Genomic DNA, 26,378 nt, shown 5'->3' on the forward strand with positions numbered 1-26,378 from the left:
TACAGTATATTGCTCTCTATAGACAAATCTCACTCAGAAAAAGAAATCACTTTATATACCAAAAATACTTCTGTTGATGGAGAGATGATTCTGACAGAAAAGCTGGATTTTTCACTAACCTCAGTTCTAGGTCAGTCTGTTCTTTTCTATCTGTCCTTCTTTCCTAAACCCACTGCAGTTGGTGGGTGGTTCTCTGTAATACTTAGTTGATAATACTTAGTTTAAAGTATTCTTTTCCCCTTTTTGTGGTAGCACTTATTGCAAGAATTAAAATTTAAGTAGGATTACTAGTTTGTAATTTGCGCTTATCGCTCTCTACATTGTCCTTCATTCCATGACTGTCTRCCAGGTATGCTGGGCTCTAAAGCCTGAACATGGTCATAATTCTAGCCACAGTATTGCAACCCGAATTCTGCAAAGCAGGCAAGAGTTTCAGTCACTGAACACTTCAGTGTTTTCTTGAGTCAACCCAAAATCTTTTTTGCAATGGTGTGATACTTTGTAAGCTGTGAAAGGACTTTTCCTTCTCTTGCTTCCCATAGGTTCAGCTTTAGACCTAGGTTAAGCAACCATTTCCCTAATTCTGCTGAGTGCAAGAAAATGAAGTTAGCAGCAGTGGGTAGCTCCCATCCTCATCACTTCAGGCTGCCTGAAATCTCCCCCAACACAGCAACTTCTGGCATTGAGGTGTATTGCAAATTAATTCAATTGCAAAAAAAGGAAAAAAAAAAAAAAAGAAAAGAAAAGAAAACACCTTTGTAAATGAAATCAGTGGTGGTTTCTATTTTTCCTCTTCCTGCTTGGAACAGGAAGTGCAAGCTGTCTGAGCAAATTGCCAAGTGCTGAGAACTTTCAAGAGTTGCAAAATGATTAATGCTCTTATCTTTCCTTCCTCCCCCCCCCTTTTTTTTCTTCAAATATATAAGCTTTTACTGTCTGATGCAGCAGACTAAAGTATGGTAATTCTAGAAATGGTTGTTTTGATATATAGAAATGTTATTTTAGAGATTCTTTGACATACCTTTTTAATGGAAACTTACTGTTGTGATTAGATGTAGATTCATGTTAAAATATAAAACGCCTGGTAGATAGAAAGGACATCTCTTCCTTTAATTGACCATTATACCCATGAAAGCCAGCAAAATAACAGTTCTAAGCAAGTGATAAAAGAAAATAATTCTGTTTGTGACAAATGAGAATTAATTATATAGAACCTAAAGAAAAGGACTTTTTAATGATACATTGCCTAACCACAACAAGCTCTTCAATTGCTTCTGGCTAATTTAAAACAAAAAAGAGACCAAATGTATTTATTTGAACAGGAGAGTTTTCCTCGTTATGAGCATAGTTGCTTCTGTTCAGTTATAACTCTGTGAGTTATTTGCTACTTTTTAAAAATTTGAAGAGGTGACTGCCYTGCGAGGGGTTTAAATCTCAAACCCTACACTGCAGCTTTGTCATAAATCGGGCAGAAGTCATTACATACTGCTAATTGTGAGATGAAATCGTATCTGTTTTTTTTTTTTTTTTCTTTCCTTCAGCCACCAGAAAAGGAGGGTGGGCTGCCTCGCCAAGTGGGCAATAAGACAGAGTGCGGCCTCCTGGGGTTTGTCCTGGACTTGAAGCAGGATTATGAGCCCGTGCGCAACCAAATCCCCGAGGAGAAGCTCTATAAAGTTTACACTTTCAACTCGGTGCGCAAGTCCATGAGTACTGTCATTAAAATGCCTGATGGCAGCTTCCGAATGTACAGCAAAGGGGCCTCCGAGATTGTCCTCAAGAAGTAAGTCCAGCATACTGCTTTATTCTGCTTTGAYAATGCAGAACAATTTGACAATACTAAAATATACTTTGTTTTTTAAACTAAAAAAAGATGCTCCAGGATCCTTAATGCAGCTGGTGAACCTCGTGTCTTCAGACCTCGGGACCGTGATGAAATGGTGAAGAAAGTGATAGAGCCCATGGCCTGCGATGGCCTGCGAACGATCTGTGTGGCCTTCCGGGACTTCAGCAGCAGCCCAGAGCCCGACTGGGACAACGAAAACGACATTTTATCAGACCTGACTTGCATCTGCGTTGTGGGCATTGAAGACCCAGTAAGGCCAGAGGTATGTCACATGCCTATGCTATAAAGCACTTCCCTGAGAGCTGAAAATTGAGCTAGTTGTGTTAYACTCCCGAAGACGGAGCATGTTTTTTTCCTTGGCGAGGTGCAGTTTGGTAAGTGCAGTGATTATTGACCCTTCCCACATAAATCACAAGTAATCTTGGAGGAAGCTTTTTGTTTAACAAAAGCAGTTGCCACTTCACTAGTTGAACTGGAGACCTTAGGAGGAAGAAATATTCCCCAAAAATCTACTAAAGAACAAAAATAAAAATTTCAGAACACCCATTAGGCATATAGTATCTGACCTAGTAGGAAGAAAGTATAAGTAAAATTATAGTATAGCTGCCAATAGTTAATATGTTGATACGGTGATTTCCTGTTTTGCCAGAAATAAGCACRTTTATTAGAGACCACTGAATTTTATGATTTTTCAGAATGTTTCCTGTAGGAGCAAAAGAACCAAAAAATGAGCAATATTATGAGAGTGTTGCTAATATTTATCCTGTCAAATATGGTAATTAGGTAATTTCAATGCAATGTCACCCACCTCATGGCCTTTAGTTTTCTTTAAGTTTCTTTTTTACTTGGAAAGCCCCCGTTTTTCCTTTTCCTTAATAAGATCTTTGGAACTAACACACAAGAAATTGTAATAGTTGCTGCCAGCCACCTCCTGTGCCATTGCCAGTGTGTATCCCTGGCATGGCTGGATGTAAGAGCACCTGCAGCGTCACTGCTGTCCCACTGGCCCTGGTTTCAGAGGCAAGAGCACCGTGCCTGTGCCGAACACGCTCCAAGGCTGCTGCCCTGCACTTGCTCCACTTTGGCTTCCCTGGCTGAAGGGAATCATTCATCTGCATGAATCATGCAACAGTCATGTCCAGGAGCTGGCCAGCTTGAACTGGAGTTAAACTAGGGGAGATACGGGAATTTTATGCTGTATACTGCACACCACCTTGTTTACTTAGGTTTATTAATTCAGAGGCTAAATTCTGATTTATTCAGTATCAGTAGCTCTTTTATCATTCACTGAACTACCTGCTAGATATTTTGCTTTTTTATTACATCTGTGTTTATGCTGTTTTTGCATCAAGACCAAACAGAATCATGTCTTGCGCCTGTAGAGATTTGTCTGTTCGACAGCCTTTTTGAATAGATTTCAGTGAGTCTGATTGTTAATAGTTCGCCAGAGTACAACTACAATCTGTTATTTCTTGGAGAGAAAAACAGAAATTTCACCTGTTTGTCACTTGATTCCAATGCGTGTTACATGTGTTTAGCTGGGTAACTTAGGCATGCATGCATTAAAAGGTTTTCTTTGATGAAAGAAAATAAAATCTATTTTTTAAATTGTATACTTACATTCTGCAAACGGATGGAAAATGTCTGCTTCCACTGCCTACTCAGTCTGCCAACACTCTCTCTTCCCTATAGCAATAAAAGAATATGAACAATATTTTAGCCATAATTACTGTACAGAGTGTTCAACCAGATACCACCCACCAGCTGTCCAAAAATAAGAGGAAAATAGAATTATTTCTCTTTTCATGTATGAGTTTGAGGTACATTTGAAATTAGGTTGTCCTCCCATGACCTTGCTGAATAGGACTGGCATTTTATCTGAATATTTCTAGGTTTTGTGTTCGTACTATAATTTATTTTTCTCCTTCCTGATTCTTGCTCCAACCCATTATACTCCATTCGTGAGGGTCTCCAAAGCCAAAGCAGATATTAAAGGCATTTCATACTGGCAAATGAAGTATAATCAGCATTATCAATGTGGGCAAATCAGAAGACATTTTCCTAAGTAATGCACGTAATCCATTTGTATATTCCTTCTTGAAAGCTGTTTCATAACTTTACAAACTCTTYCAGTACTCCAAGCAATGTCTTCCAGGATACAACTCAGGGGAAGACTAAACCTCTGTTAGTGATCATCTTCTTGCTGGGATAGTCCATCTAGACAGTCTCATTCCACAAACAGCATGTCTGAGTGWTCTTCCTCATAGTCAAGAGAAAAGTACTGATCCAGTCGTCCTCTAGATGTTAGGTTAAAGAGAACTTTTGTAAAGAAGCAGCCTTGCTGGCCCCATGAAATCATCTGAGGTGCAGCATTGGCCATGCTGGGCCATAGTGGTAGCAACATCCTGCCCCAGCAGTGCTCCCGCTTGCAGCTCTCAAGGAAGTAAAGGAACCTACCAATGTACAAGATAATGCTGCATGGAAATGAGATTCAATGAGATCAATCCACTAACTTGCATTGAGCTTTATGATAGAGTGAGCTGGTAGCTCCGCAGTGATACCTACCTTTATGTAAGGCACACGCAAAACCATGATGAAACTGCATTCACTGTTTTAGAGTRATTAATAAGCAATAAATTATCATTAATTATAGCAGTTGAAGGGAATTTATTTTCTATCCAACACTGAATTCTAACTATTACCTTTCTATTGGCATTTAACTTCATACACCCAGGTGACTGTATTAAAAGAGCTTTCTTTAATTATTAGGAATCCACTTAATAGCATTTGCACATTCTCTTTCCAAAAATTCAATACAAGTTGTATCTGATGTCAGTTCACTGTTTAGTCCTACATTAGTCTCACAGATCTGGTTATGCATTGAATTCTTGCATTGCATATATTGTGCAACAGGAAAAGTCAGTCTAGTACCAAAATGAGCATAACCGAGTATAAATGAGCATAAATGGGTATCAATTTAACCTCACGTATATTTAGGAATTTCACCTGATGATATGCATGAATTATTGTATGTTCTTAACTTAAAATGACTTTTTAGATAACCTTTCTGAAAAGTGTGAATTAGTAGATAATTTTTCTTTGAAAAATGTATTCAGTTCATGTTGTCATGTATGTGTAAGCTGCTATTTTCAACATGCTRTATTTTGATACTAAAGGTTCAAAAAAGCCACAGAGCTTATTTGCAGAATCCTTTGCCAACTGATATGAATAAGTTTTTGTGTTCTCCCTTGAATCACCTGCAGTGTAACTTCAAATGAATAAAAGACAGGTAGCCTTTATATGTATGACATCCATTTTTGCTTCTTTAAGCTTCTCAATTTCAAAATAGTCTGTGAGGAAACATCTGGTATCTCTTATCTAGGAACCTTCACTGATATATTGCATTTGTAGGTCCCTGAAGCCATAAGAAAATGCCAGCGAGCTGGAATTACAGTCCGCATGGTCACTGGAGACAACATCAACACAGCACGTGCCATTGCCATAAAATGTGGGATCATTCATCCAGGAGAAGACTTTCTCTGCCTTGAAGGGAAAGAGTTTAACAGAAGGATTCGAAATGAGAAGGGAGAGGTAATTCATATTCTAAAGCTATAGATGTTATAAAAAATAGACTGAACACTGAAAAATGTTGTTTCTTTTGCACTGATGTGTATACCTAATTTCAGTAAAGACTACCCAGAGAGACTGGTACTTCTCCCTAGCGGTAACTTTTTGTAATCTAAAATGCTAGTGAAAATCTAGTCATTGCACTTGCCATGCATTTGCAAACAGTGTAGTCATGCATTTGCAAATTGCTTGTGCAGAGCGATTATCAGTTTAGCACCAGCTGGCAGTTTTTTGAACCGCAGCACTGGTCCTTATATGTAATCAAATCCAAGCACATGAAGAAGAGTTTTGTTGGCAAAGAGGAGAAACAACTCAACAGTACTATGTCTGCATCTCCTAAAAAATGCAGTCTGTAGAAAGAAACGGCTMATCTCAGTTCTTTATACCACTTTATCTAATTCATATACTTGTATATCCACTTAGTATAATGACCTGCATCATTTAATCTACTGTTCATGAATTGTTTAGTTTCTCTTATGGAGGTAGCATATAGAGTATTAAAGCCAACTTTTTAAAAAGTGCTGTGTCTCTGAGTTCATCACTAATGGACAGTCATTTACTCCTTACAACTGATAGACTGCTTCAACATAGTATTTGCTATATTGAGTTTGCTCTTATCACTAGGAGTTACACAAGCAAAATGCTCCTATAAAATGCTTCTTACTGGTAAATGTGTTTCAGCAGCATTAAAGGGCTTCTCTTTCATCCAAAATCATGTTTTTGAGTGGAACTATCCATAAAGGCAGTAAGGAAAACTGTTTGGATTCTATAGCACATCTGCCTGCAATAGTCAACAATGATCTTGGTTAGCAGAAAACTTTTTTTTTTTTTTTTTAAACTTTTTTTTGACCTTGCCTTCCATTTCAGTATTTATTGTTACTGCTGTCATTCGTTATGAGCTTTCAGAGGAAAGTTCCATATCTGAGTAGTTGAAGTGAATCATCTGCCACATGGAAACAAATATAGCTGAATTTTCCTCACCAGAAACTAAAAATGTTACTATTATTCTCAGATTGAGCAAGAACGGATTGACAAAATCTGGCCAAAGCTTCGTGTGCTTGCTCGCTCATCTCCCACTGACAAACACACTCTGGTGAAAGGTAAGCACAATCTTTGTGTGAGTGTGCGTATAACAGCATTAAATTGTGTGTGCTTAACTTGTGTGTGTGCTTAACTTGACTGCATTGTGAACTGTTAAAACAATATCTGAGCTGTTGTTTTTAATGATGTATCAGTGTTATATATGCAGCTCAAGCAAGTTTTTTTGGCAGCCAAGTTTCCTGTAATGTAATGTTATTTTCCTYATGACTCCGCATTAGAGTAGAATGAGGCTCAGTGGGAAGGGAGAATGTGTTTGCTGTGCGGGGGGCAACGCTAATGAGGACTGGCTTCTCTTCATGTAAACAAGGAGGAGGATGGGCTTTCTCATCTTTGTATATGCCTATTCATGAAGAAAAGAAGAACAAGCTCATTTAGAGTAAATCACAAGTGCACAAGTTTTTGTGYATCTGTTGTCAGACAATAATTGTGAAAAAGCATTCTAAGACAAAAACTTCTTGTCACAAATCAACTGAGATCACATGACTAGGTGTTCCTTTAGCATTAATTGCAAGTAGATGGGTATTTTAAGATAATTCCATTTTCCTATGGGTTTATTTAATTCTACAGTTACGTGGCCTTCCTTTAAATTTCTGGATATAAATTTAGAATCTAGTTTTGTCCTATAAAAACAGGACAGTATGTTTTCTTACCATACCATGTGCAGATGCAATCCTCTTGTAACAGAGGGATGTGTTTACAGTGTTCTTTATATAGCCTTACTCAAATCTGTAACCCACACTTCTTGATGGCTTGATAAGGTCTTCTGTTGACCTTCAACATTACTCGTAAAAGTCAATTTATTCAAGTTTATGATCAGGGATAGCATCTTTCCTGGCCATAAAAAAAATACTTTCAGAAAGTTCAGATTAATTCAGACCTGGGTAAATCAGATAAAATAAAATGGATACCCGCTTGGATGCAGCCCTGTGCCACGTGCTCTAGGTGACCCTGCATGTGCAGGGGGTTGGACTTGATGACCTCTGAGGTCCCTTCCAACCTTGGGCATTCTATGATTCTATGATACTTCAGATTAAGTAAATCCCTTGGGAGTACTCATTAGAATCATGCAAAATTTTGCCTTAAGACTTTTTTCCTTCCTCCCTTTAAAGAAATGAATAGCTGAAAAGAAATAGGGAACAAATTATTGATAAATATTATAGGTTGTGCATTTGATAGTCCTAAAATCATTTACTGCTCCAAATGCCTTATGTAACTAATACCACAGAAGTTTTAGAAATGCAACAAGGTCAAATGGTACAAGCATCTAATGAATTTCAAAAATGAGTCAATGGAAACAATGCATTTTTTTTGTTTGTAATACTCCAAGGGCCATTAAAAGTTACAAGAAACTATTTAAATGTTCACTACTTTTGGCCCTGTTGTTAAAATGTTAAGTGTTTCTCAGACACTTGAGGGATCTAGAGTGTCACTCTAGACACTCTTTGATGTATTCTATCTGCTCTAGGGCAAAAAGACACATCACAAAATAAACTTTTTTATATTTAATTTTTCATGGCATACAGCTGCTGGAGGGAGTATTTTTTTCTCCTTTACGTAGAACAATCCCATCCAGCAAAAGGATTCTTCTTATTTTGCATTTCTGTCTTCAGTAGTGTTAGAGACTACAGAAAGGCACTATTCAGCATTGCAGCCTGACAGATAGTGTTCTCTCAAATATTTGTGGCTTTGAAGTAGATGTAGTTTTAAAAACAAATGTCAAATTGAATGTCTCTCTTAAATACCTCAAATCTAACTAAAAAACAAGTTCTTATCGTCTTTAACAAGTCTACTGGAATTATTTCATAGCATTTTACCTTAATTTGACATGCAGCTTCAAAAGTCACTTATACTGATATGTTATTGTAATGACGTTGCTCATATATTCCACAGTTCTTAAAAATGATATAGCAAACGGCTACATAATACTGATTTTAAATATGGCAGTTTATCAAAAAGATATTGGAAATATTAACTATTCATTTTATTAGAGAAATTAGTTTGGACTTATTATTTCCTTAAAAATTAATATTCTATTCTGTTGTGAGGTTGTTTTACCAAAAAGGAAAAGGAGAATTTAATGTTCAGTAAAGTTGGGCATATTTAATATTGACCATTGTTACTAAGTATTTGAAATATAATGGCAGAGTGGTATTTTACTGCTGACCTCATTATCATCTATTTTCACCTGATCAAAGACAGATAAATAGGTGTAAATATGTGTAGATATACAGGATGATCAACAACCCTGCATCAGTAATACCTGAACTGATGAAGATTACCTCTTTAAGTGTTTTACTGTAGCCGAGTATTCCCCATTCTTTTCTGCTCTCAACGAGCTTCTTACTAATGTGACACTGAAAGTGTCTATTCTACAAAGTTACAATAAAGTGGTATTTATTGTGCCCTTGATGCTTTTGATCTGAGTGATGGGTATAGAGTTTCCATGTAAAAGAAATGCAACAGACTCTATTCATAAATAGTCTTTACAATTATATTTGGAATGGCTGTATCTATTTGATGTGAGGTGGGAAGTAATGTGGTTCCCCTCTAGTTGTGCATTTGATGCCGATATCTTTTACAACAGGCTTGTGCGGCTAGTGCATCTTTTTAAACAATGCATAGCTGTTTCATGAAAAAAGAAGAATAATCTCTAACTCATAACAAAGTTGCCTTTCTCTGAAAAACATGATGCCTTACAGGGGATGCAGTACTACTCCCCTAATTGTAGATGTATTTCTAGATGTATTTTCTGTTGAACAGAATTATTTTTAGGAGAGAAAAACTGTTGTCAGATACCTTAATATGACAGCATAGAGCAGTGAAATAGCAAACACTATTTGTTTTGGAAAGAACATTTGCTGCATTTCAGGAATTCTTTTTCTGTACCTTGCAGACACTTGTTTTACTAAAATACTGTATGTAAGCATTCAGTTACAGTATTTTGAAGAATTGTCCTGGCACTTAGACATGATTAACACCAAATTTTCTTCTTAGCTGTTGATAAGGAATGAAAAGGCCAGTGAACAGTAAACAATTGGGCATTATCTTCACGGGCAGTCTGTCAGGTTATAGCCTTATTCAGAACTTCACTGATCACTGAAGCAGTTCTCTGTAGCTCAAGACTGTGAAGAGACAGCATTTCCTAACAGAAAGATATGAATCAAACAAACCAAAAAGAAAAAAAAAAAGCGAAAAGAAGGAAAAAGAGAAAAGGAAACAGAGGAGGAAAAAATGGCAATTGCTGGAAAGACAACTATTCAGCAATGTGAGGAAGTGAGGAGGAAGAGGGGGAGGAATAGCTATGGTGAATCATCTGAATTCTAAATTATACTGTTCCATTTTAGAAATGAGGCCAACAAACAAATGAAAGTTCCTCAAAGATCTTCTCTCTTCCTGAGAATAGCACTTAAGTCCATCCAGATCCATCTGTCTCATGYACTTGACCTATTTCTGACAGCACCAGCAGTGTTTGCCTAGCTGGGTATGAGGGGCTGGGCTGTGGTTGGAATGAGAGAATTTAATCTCTGCCTTTCCATGGTTGCCAATTACGCAGCTTTGTGCTCTGGAGGGTGTTTTTGCTTATCACAGCTGCCCAGTTTGCTGTGATAGATAAAGATAACAACTAAACCTTGTAAATGACTCCTAAACCTTACAAATGACCCAGGAGCATGCAGCAATTGGCTGACGAACAGGGCTGGGGTAACATGCTCACTGGCACGGGGCCGCTGCTCCTCCCCGTTAGCAGGTCATTTGCTCGAGCCCCCTGACCTTCCTCTGGGCTCTGTTCCCACTGGGGATCCAAATGAGAGAGGTTAAAAGCAAAGATGAAGTAGGACTGATTTTTCAAGCCTCCTGCTCTTTAGCTCTTTGGAGCTGTTAATAGGTACTTCTGCAGAAGCTTACAGTATTAATTTAACATCACTGACTATGTTAATAACAGGAATATAAATACTTTAAATGGAAGCGCAGCAGGTGTTTCTGCTTGTTTAGTAATAGCAAAACTCTAGCAAAAACTCTAAAACTCTAAATATTAAAGACATTATCAGAATAGTATGCAATTTAAGACTATGCTGCCAGTGGGAAGCTTTTTTTTTTTTCCCCCCCTCTGATTTTCCTAACATCAAAAAGAACACAAATCTGCTGCCTCTGTACTGCTTTGCAGTCTTTGGGTCTCCGCTAAGCCTGAACTTTGCAAAAAGGCACCTTTTCCTCTCCCATGTGCCATTTCCTATCCCTACGTATTTATCTGATATATGAGCTATTTTTTTGCCAGAGCAGAACGGCAACTTTTCAGACTAGGTAAGGTAATTGTTTTTGATAAGATACAGTTTTATGAGAAAAATAAATAAATAAATGGGGCAAAAGAATGACAGAATTTCTGTTCCAAAGTTGTTAATAAGGAGAGTTGTTGTTCTGCCTTGTACAGAAACCTGTGTTCCTATATACAAAGGAAACTGACATGAAAAACACATCTGGAGAACAGTTTCCATCCAATTAAAACACAGAGCTGCTTCTGTAACCTTATATATGCTCTTCATGCATTATTTTCCCCATCCGCATAGGTGGAAAATAAAGTTGTTTTCTGCTAGTTGTATGAAATACGATTGTTTAAAGTGTATTAATTATGAGAAAGGACTATAAATTATTATGATGTTTGCATTAAAATGTGTGACTCCATAATTTAATGAATTTTTGTAATCTCTGTTTGGCAGAGCAGCACATGTTTCTCTTAAAATGCTTAAAATTCATCAATGCCATTTGTTACTTTAAACTGGTTTTGAAAGACTTCCTAATGAAAGAGATATTACAGTTACGACAAATTAGGAAAGTTTTAAGGATTATCTAAAGTCTTCAGCGAAATATTTCTGATGAAGTTTAATCAGAGACTTGTACTGAAATGGTTTGTCTTAGATGCATGATTTTACATAGTAGAGATGCTCTCATTACCTCTGAAGTCTATGCAAGTTTTGTTGATGTTTTAATGTTGCGGGATCAAACCTTTCCATAGGAATTCTTGCAGCGATGTCTAGTAGCATACATTTGTGATGACACTGCTCATTTTCCTTAGGAATAAACTCTGCTAATGCCTGTAGGACTTGCACTAGCTGTATTACACAGATCCTGCTGCTCTTTGTAAGGAACGTTTATGTTATTGATTATTTTATATGCATGTATATACACAGATACATATATACATTTTTTGCAGGTATTATTGACAGCACACAGGTGGAACAGAGACAGGTTGTAGCTGTGACTGGTGATGGGACCAATGATGGACCAGCACTTAAAAAAGCTGATGTTGGCTTTGCAATGGTATAATCTTAAGCACATTTATTGCTGTTTGTGTCACTAGAAACTTGCCATACCGTGTTTGCCATAACAGAGCTTCAGTGTTGAGCTTAACATCAATTAAATGTTGAGAAAATTAGTTTACTTATTACTTTATTAGTCGGGCAATAAATTGGAGGGCAACTAGTTATGTTGCTTCAGAATCCTTTACGATGACAACCACTAAGGTCTTATTTTTATATTTTTTCAGTATTTTATCTAAGGTAATTTCTGAATACACACGTAACTTTATGCTGGTTAGAGAAATGAACTCAAGTGTTCTTCACTGCAGTTCAGTACTATTTTGATTTGGTAAAATCTGTCACTGTAGGCATAGATGTTATCTTCTCAACATATCCTACCTCTAAAGACATACTAAGAATCTGTAGTATATAGAGATACGTAATACTACTTTATGTTAGCAGTTCTGTTCATGTATATTAATAAACAGGATAGCAACAGTAGCTTAAGCAGCAATTCAGTAGTCAGTAAACTGATAATTTATCGGTTTATCTCATCATATAAATTCCACTGCTTTCCATCACCTCTTTATCCTTTTTCAAAATAGTCTCAATTTACCAATTACCTAGCAAATTTACAATGCAAAATATACTCAGCAGTCCCTGTTTCTGTGCTGGGGAGTCTCTGTGTAACTGTGGTTTTTGAATGAGCAGGCAGAAGTCTGTGCTCTAATCATCTTTGTATTTTCTAGTAGGTAATTTTATTCACAAATACTTTTTTCCAGGGTATTGCTGGTACAGATGTTGCAAAGGAAGCCTCAGATATTATCCTCACAGATGACAACTTCAGTAGCATTGTGAAAGCTGTAATGTGGGGCCGTAATGTCTATGACAGTATCTCCAAATTCCTGCAATTCCAGCTCACTGTGAACATTGTGGCTGTGATTGTGGCTTTCACTGGAGCATGCATTACCCAGGTAAGGGGAACCTCATGCAAATCCTCCCAGGCTACCTTTTCTTTTCAGTGAAGCAGGTTTATATTTAATTCTTACTTTGTAAGCAGAAGGCTTTCTGAAGTTCTTAAGAAACTGAAGGAAGTGCTTAGCATCAAGCTGATAAATGTGAATACCTCCTGACAGAAAGGAACATCCTGATACATGTTCTCCTGGAAATAAACTGCATGTAGGACCTATTAACTTGGATGCTGTCTCCATACAATTCTCTCGTTTTAATTATTCTGGTCATAGCAGAGCTTGCGGTGATAGGCCAGAGAATGTCAGGAAGTGCAAGAAAGAAGAGGTTATATGTCTTTGTCTTTTCCCTTCAGAGTATTTCATGATTAAAGGCACCTTTCTGAATGGTTTATGTAGTAAGATTGTTGTTTTTAAGATAGAAGGGCTGACAAACAGAAGTAACACTAGCAGGGAAGCTTTTAGACTGATGATAACTATTTTGTTGCTTTAAGGCAAGTGTTTTGAATTTTAGGGCAAATAACAAAATGATCAAATGGCACATACAGCTGGACTTCAATCTCTTTTTCTCCTTCCAGATTAATCTCTGTTGCAGTCCTGATGAGCATGTAACATATCTAGGTCTTCTGCAGAAGCTTACATGAAAACAAACCAAGTAGTTTGTCATATTGCTACATTTTGATTAAAAAATTAAGTTCTCTTTGGTTCATCAAGAAAACAGGATGCACTTCAAGTATGAGGGTTTCCTCTTTCATTAGAAAACAGCAAAACATGCTATTTTTAGTACTATCACTTGCTAACCCTAAAATAACATGTACTCCAAGAGAAGCCTCAGAAAGGTGCTGTTACAGGAGGCCTCTTTTGGCTGCAGCACACACTGTGGGAAAGCTGATGCTTGCGCGTGCTGCGCATCGCACAGATGCAGGTAAATTCCATCTCATGTCCACCTGAGCAAAACAGTAAGTCATTAGCTCTGCTCCAGGGTAAATTTACATTGCAATCATGGAATTGCTACTCGAAATTAGAAACCCAGGTACTTCTACACAACCATGACGTCAAAATTTCTCCCAAGTCTTGCCTGACATTTAGAGGCCTCATCTGTGCTGAGCATGAAGTCTGTCGGGGCCCACCTTCAGCAAGCACCCTTGCAAGAGCTGAGTGAACAGAGCTGCCATCATCTAGCTCCTCCGCACTAAGCGTGAGACAAGAGAGACTATTTTAAAGCAAGTCTTAGTAGTTGTAATGTGCATGCTCATGCAGCATGCTCCCTTTTCTAATTCTGGACCTTTCTTTGTTCTTATTTGGATCATTTCCATTTTCTTCTGAAAGGATCTGGATTAGGCTCAAAGTGTGTATACTGCTCCAGGGGTCTGTAAGGAAGCCCAGGACTGAGCATCTCAACTTCACTGTTGCTTTTTTATAGATTTTTTTTGTGTAGTCCTCCTAGAATTGTTGTATTTCTACCCCAACAGCATCTTATACAATTACTTAGCATTAAAACCACAAACCCAAAGGAAGAGTTTTGCAAGGAACTAAAATTAAAACTGAAAAAAAAAAAAAAAAAAAAAAAAAAAAAAAAAAAAAAGGGCAGCAGCTGATTTTCATTGGAGTCCTGTTTACTCTCAATTGCCTGAATGCTGATAAATCTCGAGTTCTCCTTTCTGTCTCATTCAACAAGGATATTGCCTTAAGAATGAACAATATTATGTTAGGCTTTTACTTAGAAGTTTCTAGCCAATGAAAGGACATTGTTTGTTTGGCTTTACTAAAAATTTCACTTGGCAATATAATGTACCCTCTGGTTGCTATAAAAATAGCACTAGTACAAAATGTATGAATGCCCTGAAAAATGTGGGGTGCAACAGGCTGAGTACACCCAATTAGATATAACAGCCTGCAAAACTGTACACAGATTTATAATAGTAATTTTGACTGAAACACTACAGTTCTTAATAAATAAATGGAGTTAAAATCGAAAAGGCAACACAGCTTTCTGTGACCTTGAAAATGAATATAATGAAGTCTGCACTTGACTGTATTTTACTTTGTCTTTTTTACATAGTCAGTTTGGCTTTTTTGACACATGGAACATATTTTTTTTCTACAGTTACTCTTCAGGTTAATATTGTAACAGATTAGCCTTTCTGTGATATTTTATCGTAACAAGAATAAGAAGACCTCTAATTAGGTTGTAGCATTAGACCTCTAATTAGGTTGTAGCATTTCTTCCATGCCTCATATCAGGGCTCTCAAAACACACTTGTCCTGGAATTCAGAACTTGCATACTGGGATGTTTTAAGCATGAAATTAAATTTATATTTAATGACTCAGTTTTTGGTATTTCTTTTCCTTAGGCTTGAAGGTAAAGAGACAAAAAAAAAAAAAAGATTTGTTTTGCCTCGTTTTTCTAATGTGGACTGCAACTAAATAGACAATTTCATTCAGTCTTGATCCTGCAGGACATAGGAAGTACAGAATTAGTGCTGTGTACTAGCCACCTCAGGCAGGCTGGTGTCGTTTTGAGAATTGTTGCTTACATTGTTTCCCATTTTCTTCTGCTTTTGCTAACTCAATATACAAGCCCAAAAATCCTTTTTTGGACTAATAATCAACCTCTGCATCGTGGCTCTAGGATTATATGAAGCATCAAAGAAGATGCGCTTCAGCAGCCAGTGACTGCCCATGTGCTCGTTACTGTGCAGCCACCACACACGCATCAGGGCCATGAGGTCTGTCCCATGTTCGTGCAGTTTGTGTGATAAAATGCACCTAGGCTGTAACTAATTAACTGATTAACTTTCAAATAATCTAATAAATTTACCTTTGTGTATTGTCCAGTGCATGCTTTTAAAATGGTGAGGATGTGGTGATCTTGGCCAGTTTGACATATAATTTTCCTTTCTATTTAGCAAGGATCACGTTTCACGTTAAATCAACATTTCTTTTTCCAGTGGATTAAGGAGGTACAGGGTTTTTTAATTTATTTGACTTCATTCACTGGATAACATGTGGTTGCAGAGTCCTAGATGCATCTTGTATGGTTTTTTTTTTTTTTTTTTTTTTTGGGGGGGGGGGGCGGGGAGCTCTGCCGACAATTATAATGAATTCAGTTAGTCAGTGCTACTCATCCTCAATTATCCTATGGAAATCCAGGCATCCCTCACAAGACCAGAAAGTTCACCTTGTTTCCTTTCTCCAGCATATACACAGTGCCAAGAAAATACTGCGTCATTATATTTGCAGCTGTTGAAAAAATACTAGGGTTATGTACAAAATAATCTTTTAAAACATACAGTTCAGGCAAATGGAAGCAGCTTGGTATTGGAACTATAAAGCTGGCAGATTTATTTATGTGCCAAATTAAAAATCTCTATCTCCAGCTGTTGAAACAATATAGCTATTCAAAAAGGCTGCAGTAGAGTAAGAAAAACCAAATCCCTATAACATTTTATATTCAAATTATTTTTCTTGTACTTAGAGAAACGCTTAATGTTTTAACACATACTAGGAACCGAAAACAGTGACTCTACAGAGCATTATGTTTGGAAAAATAAATGTTAATTAAAAACACAGAGCAAACTGCTGCATGAATCACTTATTGTTTCCACAGAACTTGCTCAGAAAATGAGAATGATGTATTCCCTTCCATGTGTAAGGCAGTTATTTACATGGCAAGTGGTTAGAAGTTACATGAAGTTACTGGAGAAGTTACATGGTTGTAACTTCTTACTGCAGAACCTCTATTTGACAAATCCTATAAAAACAGCACTAGCAAATTTGAAAAAGCTGTACTTCAAAATTGAAGTATTTATTGTTCAGCTCTGTTTCTTGAAGATTAAGAGGCTTGGAAGCAGAATCAAGAATGCCACTTCTAGTCAATGTGTAGACAGTATGATTTAGCAGCAGCTAAGCGAGGACTGTTTTTTTGTGTGTGTAAATGTATATAAAGTTAACTTAACAGAACTGCTTATTTTTGTGAAACTGTGTGTTTCTTGACAAATGCGAGTAAAGAGGTAAGAGCAGGAACACCTTTATATTCCCTTACAACTTGTCAACTAAATCAAAATTAACAAGCTCTAAAATTTTTGAGGCTCTGTATGTCACAAAGGATTTGTAGTTTATTTCCAGCCTTTGGTGATTTGTACTTTTATGTATTTCCAAGATGAAGTGTAATATCAGTTGATTTAAGGGACATTTTCCTTTTACCTTTAGGCCAATGCTTACCTATTCCAAGGTCAAGTGGAAAAGAATTTGACAAATAAGTGGCGATTTTTGGGTGGTTTGCAGTTTGAACAGCCTTCATACATGAAGTTTGTCCAAAAGTGAATGAAGTGCTACTCAGTAGCAAACCTAGAGTGAAAAGAGCACTGAATTTGCATCTTGCTTAACAGCATAAGTGACTAAGATCTGTAATGGAAGGCTAAAGCTCCTTAGCCTGTATTTTCCTCAGTTTCCACAACTAACTGGAAATCAGACAGAGCTGCAGTGGAAATTTCATTCCACTGCCTTCACAGAGTAATGTGTATTTAATGTTTTGGCTTTAGCTTAGAATGAGCTTTCGCAGTTGACTGAACAGTGTAGCAGTGCCAATAATAGATGATTATTAGAGGCACCATAGCCACCCAAGGTGATTGGCAGTGTGAAATGGTGAGAACATGCTGTTGCCAAAAACTGCCAATTACAGTTGTGTGATTTAGAGACTGAGAGAATTCACAGATCTGGAGACCAAGATAATTTGACCTCTTGTTATGTTAGGAATATGCCAGGCTGTTAGACACTTAAATATATCCATAGCAGACACATTTCTTCTATTGACATGGAAGCACAGGAAGTAACAAATTCAGCTTCTAGAATATCTCAGAAGAACAGGATGTTTCTGAAAACAAACTTATTAATCAGGCAGGTGAAACAAGGCAATTCTCCAACAGAAAGCATGCTTTCCTTATTTTTCTATATTGGTCCAGTTTTCTGAGTCCTCAGAAATTGCTTTTACTACAAGTGCCCTCCTTGTTTGAGTCATCAGCATTAATAATGAGATCTCAAATTTGTGACCACGTTGTGATTGTTTATGGTTTAGTTTTTTAGGTATCTCTAACAATATATACATTTCCTTTTTCTGGAGCTTCGTATCAAACTAAACTCTCAAGATAAACCTGTGTAATGTGATCCATGGAGGGATCCAACAGGAGGTCCAAGATCCAAGGACTAACCATCCTCTCTTCCCTAGTGCATGCAACCTGTACAGCTTAAAAATAGTAGGCTGCTTTTTACGTTCCCTTCGAATAAGAATAACCTTTATAAAATCAAAGATATCAAAGTATCTGTGAGTCTAAGTTTTAGAGTGATATTTCTCAAAAAAAAGACAAAGCACCCTTATCTCGAGGGAAAGTCACCAGATACAAATGACTTGCTCTTGTTCTCTAACCTTACTTTGGATGCTGAATGGATACTGGCCCTCACTTCTTGAACTTACATTACGAATGTTTCATTTTGGTCTTGATTTGGCTTGTATACTGGGTATCTATTTACTTTGCTAGAGCATCATGATAAAATACATTGCATAAGGAGGACTCTGAACTTGAAACTTTCATGTTTTTGATTAGCACCCTTATTAATTAGAGTTTTAAGAAGTTGTGAATTATGAAGGAAATACTACTAAGTACTCGAAAGGGTATTATTACAGTTGCCCTAAGGAATTACAGAGATCATTAGCCAAACCCTTCTAGTAGACAGTCACCAGCATTTTCTCCTGAAATATGTGTTATTTTTGTTTTGCTCTAAACATCTAAGCATCTAATGTCCATTGTAATATGACCATAGAATTTTTCCTTCTTGATGTAAGTGAAGAGCTCCTTCTAGTGGTTGGTGATCTAATCCGGACAGAAATAATCCTGACAAGTAGTAATTCTTTTTTTTAATCTAGTGAACATTTTTATTCCATAGTTTCAAATGCTATCCTGTTTTAATGAGCTTTAATGAGTGAAACAGTACTTTTACACTGTTATTTTTTTCTTCCAGGTGAAATACGTAGTTATCTTAATCCTATTTGAGAATTCGAGCAAGACGCTGAAAATAACACATTATAGAATGCATTATAATGTGGTTAATGTTATGTTTTGTAAGATTTGTGTGTTTGTAAATATTCCTTATCGGAAAAAATGCAGTGGAATAATTTCATTTTGCCCCAAAAGAAATAAAGATGTTTCGTAACATGATGTTATGTAGATGCGTAAGAAATACAAGACAGATAGTACTGGGACTGAGCAAAGGTCTGTATTTTAGTATCGTGTCTTCTGTAGTGCTTGCTGTTGCACAGTGAGATGGAAGGACAATAAATGAATTGACAAAGCTCATTCTGGTATCTTTCCAGGATGTAGTTAACTTTCTAATGTGTCTCCACAGGACTCTCCTCTAAAAGCTGTGCAGATGTTGTGGGTCAATCTAATTATGGACACCTTTGCCTCACTCGCTCTGGCCACGGAGCCCCCGACAGAAGCCCTGCTGCTACGAAAGCCATATGGCCGAAACAAACCCCTTATATCACGCACCATGATGAAGAACATTCTGGGCCATGCTGTTTACCAGCTTACTCTTATATTCACACTTCTTTTTGTTGGTAAGAAAGTTTGTTAGGATTATTGTTTAGGTCTGATGCAGCCTGATCTCGAAGCCTGAAACATCAAATGCGTTAAATGTAGCCATTTTATACAGTGGGATCAGGAGAAAATCAGGGGAGATTTAACAGAGCCAACAGAAGATCAGTACAAAGGGGACAGTTTACTCACCTCATGTGTTCCTTGTGCTGTAAAGGGTTGCTCTGCATTTTTCCCGCCTCCTATATAGACTAGGCTTGGGTTTCCACAGTACTTCTAAGGATGTAACATAAAAGATTTTGATCAGAGTGTTTTCTACTCCTTCTGTATAGATATTACAAAAATTAAAATTCATTTTATCACTACGTAAAGATGCTCTAATAAGGAAACAACAAAATGTTTGCCATAGTCAATCAAGTATAATAAGGAATAATATGGAAATACGGCTAAGTCGTCAGTGCTGCATGATACAAATAATTTTTTTTTTATATTTAACCATCAGTAATAAATGAAAACAAACATCTAGTATCTCATTAAGGCCTTACTAGCAACAGATGCCTTAGCTTGAATCTGGAAGAGGGAAGGATGTTTCTTACTGCAGGGAAGAGTAGGTGATTGCTGCTGTTTCATGATGATGAAAGAATTTAAACAGCTGATAATTTTTTCAACCAGAGACTTTTCTTGGCATTGCTTTTACTATTGAACTGCATGTGTTTTCAGATTTTTTTTCACTTATATACAGAATTCCATATAAGCTGTAAATGTGAGTTTGTAGTTGTAGAAACCTTAGGTTTTCGATCTCATCTGTGAAAGTCTTTTCTGCACCTTACTAACAAGTAGGAGCTTATTTAGGATGCTCAAAGGAAGTGATGGCCCCTTCATGCTACAGTGAGACTTGCCAGGTTTTGGAGAGAGCTGATATTTTATACCATGTTAAGATTACAGTGTATTTTGAGAATTTCTTGCCAGCCTAATAAAATTGTCACTTTCCGCTCCTCTAAAATAAGCACACAAGCTCTGACAATTCATGTGGTATAACTCTTGGAGCAAAAAAATGTTACAAACTTTATGAGAATTTTTAATGGCTTCTCCTGAGTGCTGACGTACAGAACGCTTTATGCTGGACCCTGGTGAAAAGGACTTCTTTTTCATTCCGGTTACTTCTGTGTGTCTCTGTAAACCCCATGCAGTACTTTGAAGGTCACAGCCCACCCAATTTCCTGATAATCCTAGGAAAGTCTTCTCCTTTCTAAACATTAAGGAACTACACTTTATCTGCTGGTGATGGGAAACATTAAAATCCTTTTCCTCATTATCAATTATGTGACTGAAGCAAATTTTGGGAGTAAGGAGACAGCGCTGATTTCTTTTTCTCATTGACCTCTACGCAGTTGGGTGGTATTTTAAAATTAGTTTTTCGATTATTAAATTCCAAGTTTTTTTWAAAAAATCTGTTTTGATCAATACTTCATCCTTTGTGATCTGTTTCTGTAGACAGGCTAGTAAATCAAGTTTATGTTTCCTTTCCTGCCTGTTATTTTTACAATGTGGCAATATTTCATTTATTTTTTCCTTTATTGTTTGTATGCATGAAAGGGAGTGTTTCCAATAGTTTGCTAGTGTATCTCTGCTTTCTAACCACCTAACTTCTGTAGCTTCATATTGTGGTAATATTAATCATATTAAAATCTTCATTCAAAAGACTATAAACTAGTTCATGAGGAAACATGAAAAAACCTTTTTTTTTCCAGAAATTGGTATTATAATATCGTGAGATAAGGGAAATTTTTTTTTTCCAAATTTGTTACTTGCTTTCTTACATACTTTCATATGAACGCTCCAGCCTTCACTCAAGACAGTACCTGTTTTAGTAATTGGGTGTTAGCTGTAAGCTTTGTAAGAAAATTAGTCCATATAGTACGTTTTCAAAATTTACCACATTTTAACAACTAGTCATCATGGACTGTATGACATATTCTTATGTTGGTCATCTCTGTAAGTGACAGTCCACGTGTCAAAATTGACTGTGATTCATGACAGCGTGCTTTCAAAGCAAATCAACAGGATGATGTAAACCAAGTCTAAAACAAGGCATGTCTGTGTTTTTATCATTAACATACTTGAATGATTGACAAGAATTCTCATGTACCGAAATAGTTAATAGGTAAAGAAAAACTATTGAAGAATGACTGCTTTCAACTTTCACTTGAACATACAGTCAAGAGATCCCTAACTCTCTAACTCTCTGGTTTAAAGAACTGACTCCTTACCATAGTTACTCAAAATATTACTGAAAACTATTCAAGTAAATATACTTAGTTATTAGATAAAAGTCATCCTTTGAGAAGCTACTCAGAAACTTGAGATGCCTTCTGCTCACTACAGTTTCAAATATGGCCTGTCTTAAAGTAAGTGCAGAAAGCAAGCTGGCAAAGCAGAGCAAAAGAGAGGCAACTAGTAAGACAAACAAGGCTAATACGAATCTGATTAATTTACTATTGTGGAAACCTTTATTTTTGTCTTCTGTCTAGGTGAGAAAATGTTTAAGATTGACAGTGGGAGGAACGCACCACTTCACTCTCCTCCTTCAGAGCACTACACCATTATCTTCAACACTTTTGTCATGATGCAGCTTTTCAACGAAATCAATGCACGCAAAATCCATGGTGAAAGAAATGTCTTCGATGGCATCTTCAGAAATCCTATTTTTTGCACTATTGTACTGGGTACATTTGCTATTCAGGTAATCCTTTGTAATCTACCCTATACCTAGCACTCCCTAGCAATAGCTTTCAGAAGTCCACTGCAGTCCTCACAACTGCTGGAAGTTGTGACATTATTGATCAATTCTGGGATCAGACCCGTTTCACATGGAAGGAGAGAGATATGGAGTTATCTGAAGCTGTGTCACAGTGGTTCAAAACCAGAAAAGGGAATCATTTGATAAACTATATGTGGGAGAAAGGACACCAGTGATGTCCTTTAGAAGTTGATAGCAATAATCATTCCAGAACAGATGGATTTGCTAATAGGAACCAAATTGCCTCGAGGACATCATCTCTCAACTTTGTTATCATGGGAAGTGCTTGAAGATTTTCAGTTCTAGACATAACAGTACTCAGCTATCTGTCTGAAAGAAAAACTGCCATCCAGCTGCTTCATAATTCAGAACCAGCTGCTGATTTTACCCATTTACCCAGCTGCTGATTTCTGCTACCCCTGCTTCCCTGCTTCCCTAGTAGTTGAAATGATAATTTCAGTTCATCGTCCAAACAGCAGTCCAGGTTTGCAGTCTGTCAATGAATCAAAAAGGAAATTTAATGGAAAAAATACTTAATTTGTGACTACTTAAGTCCAGTCATTATTCTTGAGATAATGAAAGGTCATTCTATGCAATTTTACAATGTATTGCATTGTAGAAGTACAACTTTGAATAATGTTGCTTGCTCATGCATCTCAGAATGGTATTTACTGTTTTGGCTACTTCTCATGGTACCAGGTTGTGTAAACCAAGCCTTTTATTCCAAGTAAGGGTGATTACCTATGGGCATTTAGTATATGTAGATGGATGTGTGCGTTTATGGAAGTGTCAAGAGGCAAGTACAGTCTTATTTTTATTTAATGTCTAAAACTTGTTTAGATCATTGTCTTTTTACTACAGTTTTCAAGAAGTACAGACTAACTGGCTTCAGTATTTCACTTCCTGAGCCCAAAAACTCCAGTTAACCRTCCTGTCCCACCTCCCTTCCTCAGCACCAAAGAAGTAAAAGCTAACTGCAAAGTGGTCCACTATAAAAGCTAAAAAAGAACAATCCTATTACAATACAGGCTTGATAAGAATCAGAAAATACTTCTTCAAGAGTTTCAGCAGTTTGATAAATAAAAGGATAGTTAATACTCCTAAACAAATATTACCTTTCTCTCGTTTTTCAACCCCTTTTCTATTTACAGAAAAAAAAAAAAAAAGATCTTTACAGTGAAGAAAGATGGATTAAAATTTATCTCATCTAGCATCTGTAAATCTCCCAGTGTGTAGTGGTATCTTTCTTCTTATCTTTCTTAACATCACATTTACAGCTTTTTGTTTCGTTCCTTTTTTCTTTACCATCTCAAATCATTTTCCTACTTCTTATCCACAGCCTTCCACCTTCTGTCATCTTTCTTCTTGCATTTGTACTTCACATAAAATCTATGCCCATACCTGTGCTTGTTTGCTCAGAGTAAGACAACCATTTTATGTATTAGTGTCATTTCATATTCTAGACTAGCCAATTAATTTTCACTTTTACTCTGCAGCCTTTAACTATTTAAGCCACTGCCCTGTGACTTCAGGTTTTGCAGCAGCACTACTAATAAAAAATAACAATAAAATTTTATTTGCAGTTAGCGAAACCAACTCACCCTAACCGGGCTAAAAAAAAATATTATCCTTTCTTCAAGGTACAAGTAAGTGCTTCTGCTGTGCATTTTTTTTCCATCCTCTTTCCCCAACAGTACTAAATTTTGCCAAGTTCATTATAGCGAAGATAGCCTAAGTGTGCAGTGGACATTCCAAAATAAACTATGTCAGGCTCAGTAAATCCCTTAGCTGAGGATGCTCAAATGCTGGGCAAGTATTCTTGGGCAGTCCTACTTGCTTCCTGGACATTTATATTTGACTGCTGTTAGACCGCCTAATAGAGCCTCAGAATGAGCTAGTATGGCTATTTTGTACATAGGATGAATACTCCATTTTTGACCTTTAATTCGAAGTGCCTGTGTGTTTTATTTTCAGTGGTTGAACTTCTGTGACTTTCAGGCTCCAAAAAAGAACTTTGGGTAGACCTGCCTCTTTGGCTAACATGTCACTTACTATCAACTGATCTGTTTGGAACATAAGACTGTATAACAACATAATTCTGGGTTTGAGTAATCTTCACATTCAGTCTGCTTAGCAGTATCTGCTTAATAATATGCTTGACTGTTCTATGGCCAAATAGGTTGGAATCAAACAGCCAGAGCTGTAATGTGTAGAAGGAAAAAGTAAATCTCAGGTAAAGTATCACTGTAAGATTCTTATTATTTTACCCTCTTTTTTGTTGTAGATAGTAATTGTCCAGTTTGGAGGAAAACCATTTAGCTGTTCTCCCCTGCAGCTTGACCAGTGGATGTGGTGTGTATTTATTGGATTAGGAGAACTTGTATGGGGTCAGGTAAGCATTATTCAGGAATGTGCATATTTCATCCATTTTTATGAAGTGATGAAAGATTTGATTTTGCAGTCACACACACAAATAATGTTTGTAATTATACTACATTGTTACTTTCTTGATCTCTCAAAAATGTCCTATTTGACACAACTGAAACAGAAGTAGCTCTGTAAGTACTTCAACAACAGATAGCAGTAAAGATAATATATCCTGTTGTTCCTTTTGATTTTTGTTAATTTTCATATCTTTTCTTTCTCTAAGCAGGACATGCTAACATCAAGGTCATCCTGATTTAGGCTTTTGTGTTAAAAAGAGGTTTGATTCATAGCGTAGTCATCTTATCAATAATGAGACACACACACACACACACAAAAATATAGATCTAATAGTGCAAATGCATCTCTTATGCATTAGAGAGCCCAACATATTTGTTCCGCCACAGTTAATTTTTGAAATTAAAAATAAGTTCCATTTCTAAGTCCACCCACTCCTTTTGTTGCTTAATCTGCCAGTCTTCTCAGTTCAGTATCACCTTGTTACTAAAATAGCATTAAGAAATATTGTGATCTCCTATGCATTTAATGTATACCTGCGTGTATATTAATTCTTGATTATGATCCCATCCAATGTTATGTGCCAAGGATGGAAGAAAAATATTTTTATCCTAGAATAGATATGAAAAGGTGACACCCAGGTGTCATTTGTAAATTCTGCTTAAATCTTTGTTGCCGTTAGCGAATATAGATGAAAAAGAAATTAATTATATCAAAATTAAGTGCTGCAATTAGTTATCTGGAAGAAAACTGTACAGCTTTGACTCCAAGTATTGTTAAAACATTGTACTACCCTTCAATGTCCAAATACGTATTATAACAATAACCACAGTGCTTATTTTTCCTCTGTAAATGCATTTTACTGGTTTTTAAGTTGATACTACCTGACACAATAAAACAAATCTTAAGTAATAGTTTACTTCTCTCAGGCAAACATACATACGGATCAACTAGTTAGCCACTATGAAGAGACAGACAAGAAATTTCAATTGCAACTGGAATATTGAGATGATTCCAAAAGAATTATAATTGTTGGTTTTTATTTTTTCCCCTATACTGGGGAAAAGAAAATGAAAATGGGAAAGCTTTTTGGACAACTAGTCTACAGGGTTTTTGTTTAGTTGGGGTTTTTTTGAGCTGTAAGATCTATATGATGACAACTTCTATGTACACCTTGCTGAAAACCACCTCTATTAAATTGCATTAATATAGTTATTACTCCAAGAGAGGATTTGAGCTATGTCATTTGCTGAGGAAAACCTGGTCAGTTTGATAGCTAACTTCTGAAGTCTGCTAGGTCCTTCAAAAATATTGTTATGTTCTCTAAATTATTCATTACTTTTGAAAAAAACTGTCTTAATTTGGTAGCTTCTGGAGAACAGCGTTTAGTTCTTAAACCTACAACCAGTCTATTGAATCTACTATTACCTGAGTAGATGTATGCACATATGGAAAAAAAAGCAAAACAAAACAAAAACTCAACACCTGAACTCCCTAAGAATTAGGGCAGAATCTGTCAGCCTGGCTGAGGGAGGTCCCGAATAAGAGGTATGTGCCATCATACGGAATCACTATCAAATGTAGTATTGCTTGTTTCTATACATTGTCTTGCAAGCATATCATCCAGATCAGTTTCATAAAATATTATACAAACAATATTAAATAAATTCTTTCTGTAGAGTTATTTTCATTTTTGGAAAACTAAAGCA

The 26,378-nt window shown here is 36.6% G+C and overlaps 1 protein-coding gene and 1 long non-coding RNA gene across 6 annotated transcripts in view; one reads left to right on the forward strand and one right to left on the reverse strand.

Moving 5' to 3' along the window:
• ATP2B2 (ATPase plasma membrane Ca2+ transporting 2) overlaps positions 1-26,378 on the forward strand; it is a 171,067-nt gene that overhangs the window by 125,419 nt on the left and 19,270 nt on the right. For all 5 annotated transcript variants that reach the window (XM_026046138.1, XM_026046139.1, XM_026046135.1 and 2 more), the window contains 9 exons: positions 1,542-1,783; positions 1,874-2,108; positions 5,258-5,437; positions 6,486-6,573; positions 11,781-11,887; positions 12,648-12,839; positions 19,237-19,450; positions 21,959-22,170; positions 24,512-24,619. In XM_026046138.1, coding sequence (XP_025901923.1) covers positions 1,542-1,783; positions 1,874-2,108; positions 5,258-5,437; positions 6,486-6,573; positions 11,781-11,887; positions 12,648-12,839; positions 19,237-19,450; positions 21,959-22,170; positions 24,512-24,619 — 1,578 coding nt within the window. The remainder of the gene's footprint in view (positions 1-1,541; positions 1,784-1,873; positions 2,109-5,257; positions 5,438-6,485; positions 6,574-11,780; positions 11,888-12,647; positions 12,840-19,236; positions 19,451-21,958; positions 22,171-24,511; positions 24,620-26,378) is intronic.
• Positions 1-26,378, reverse strand: part of LOC112953135 — a 90,533-nt gene that overhangs the window by 24,525 nt on the left and 39,630 nt on the right. Inside the window, exons 4-5 of the long non-coding RNA XR_003250525.1 lie at positions 19,620-19,703; positions 3,467-3,532 (exon numbers count right to left, since the gene is read on the reverse strand). This is a non-coding gene — a long non-coding RNA (uncharacterized LOC112953135). The remainder of the gene's footprint in view (positions 1-3,466; positions 3,533-19,619; positions 19,704-26,378) is intronic.

Source organism: Nothoprocta perdicaria, unplaced genomic scaffold (genome assembly GCF_003342845.1).
Source record: "Nothoprocta perdicaria isolate Ctin4 unplaced genomic scaffold, notPer1 scaffold_42, whole genome shotgun sequence".
In the NCBI taxonomy this organism is placed as follows: domain Eukaryota; kingdom Metazoa; phylum Chordata; class Aves; order Tinamiformes; family Tinamidae; genus Nothoprocta; species Nothoprocta perdicaria.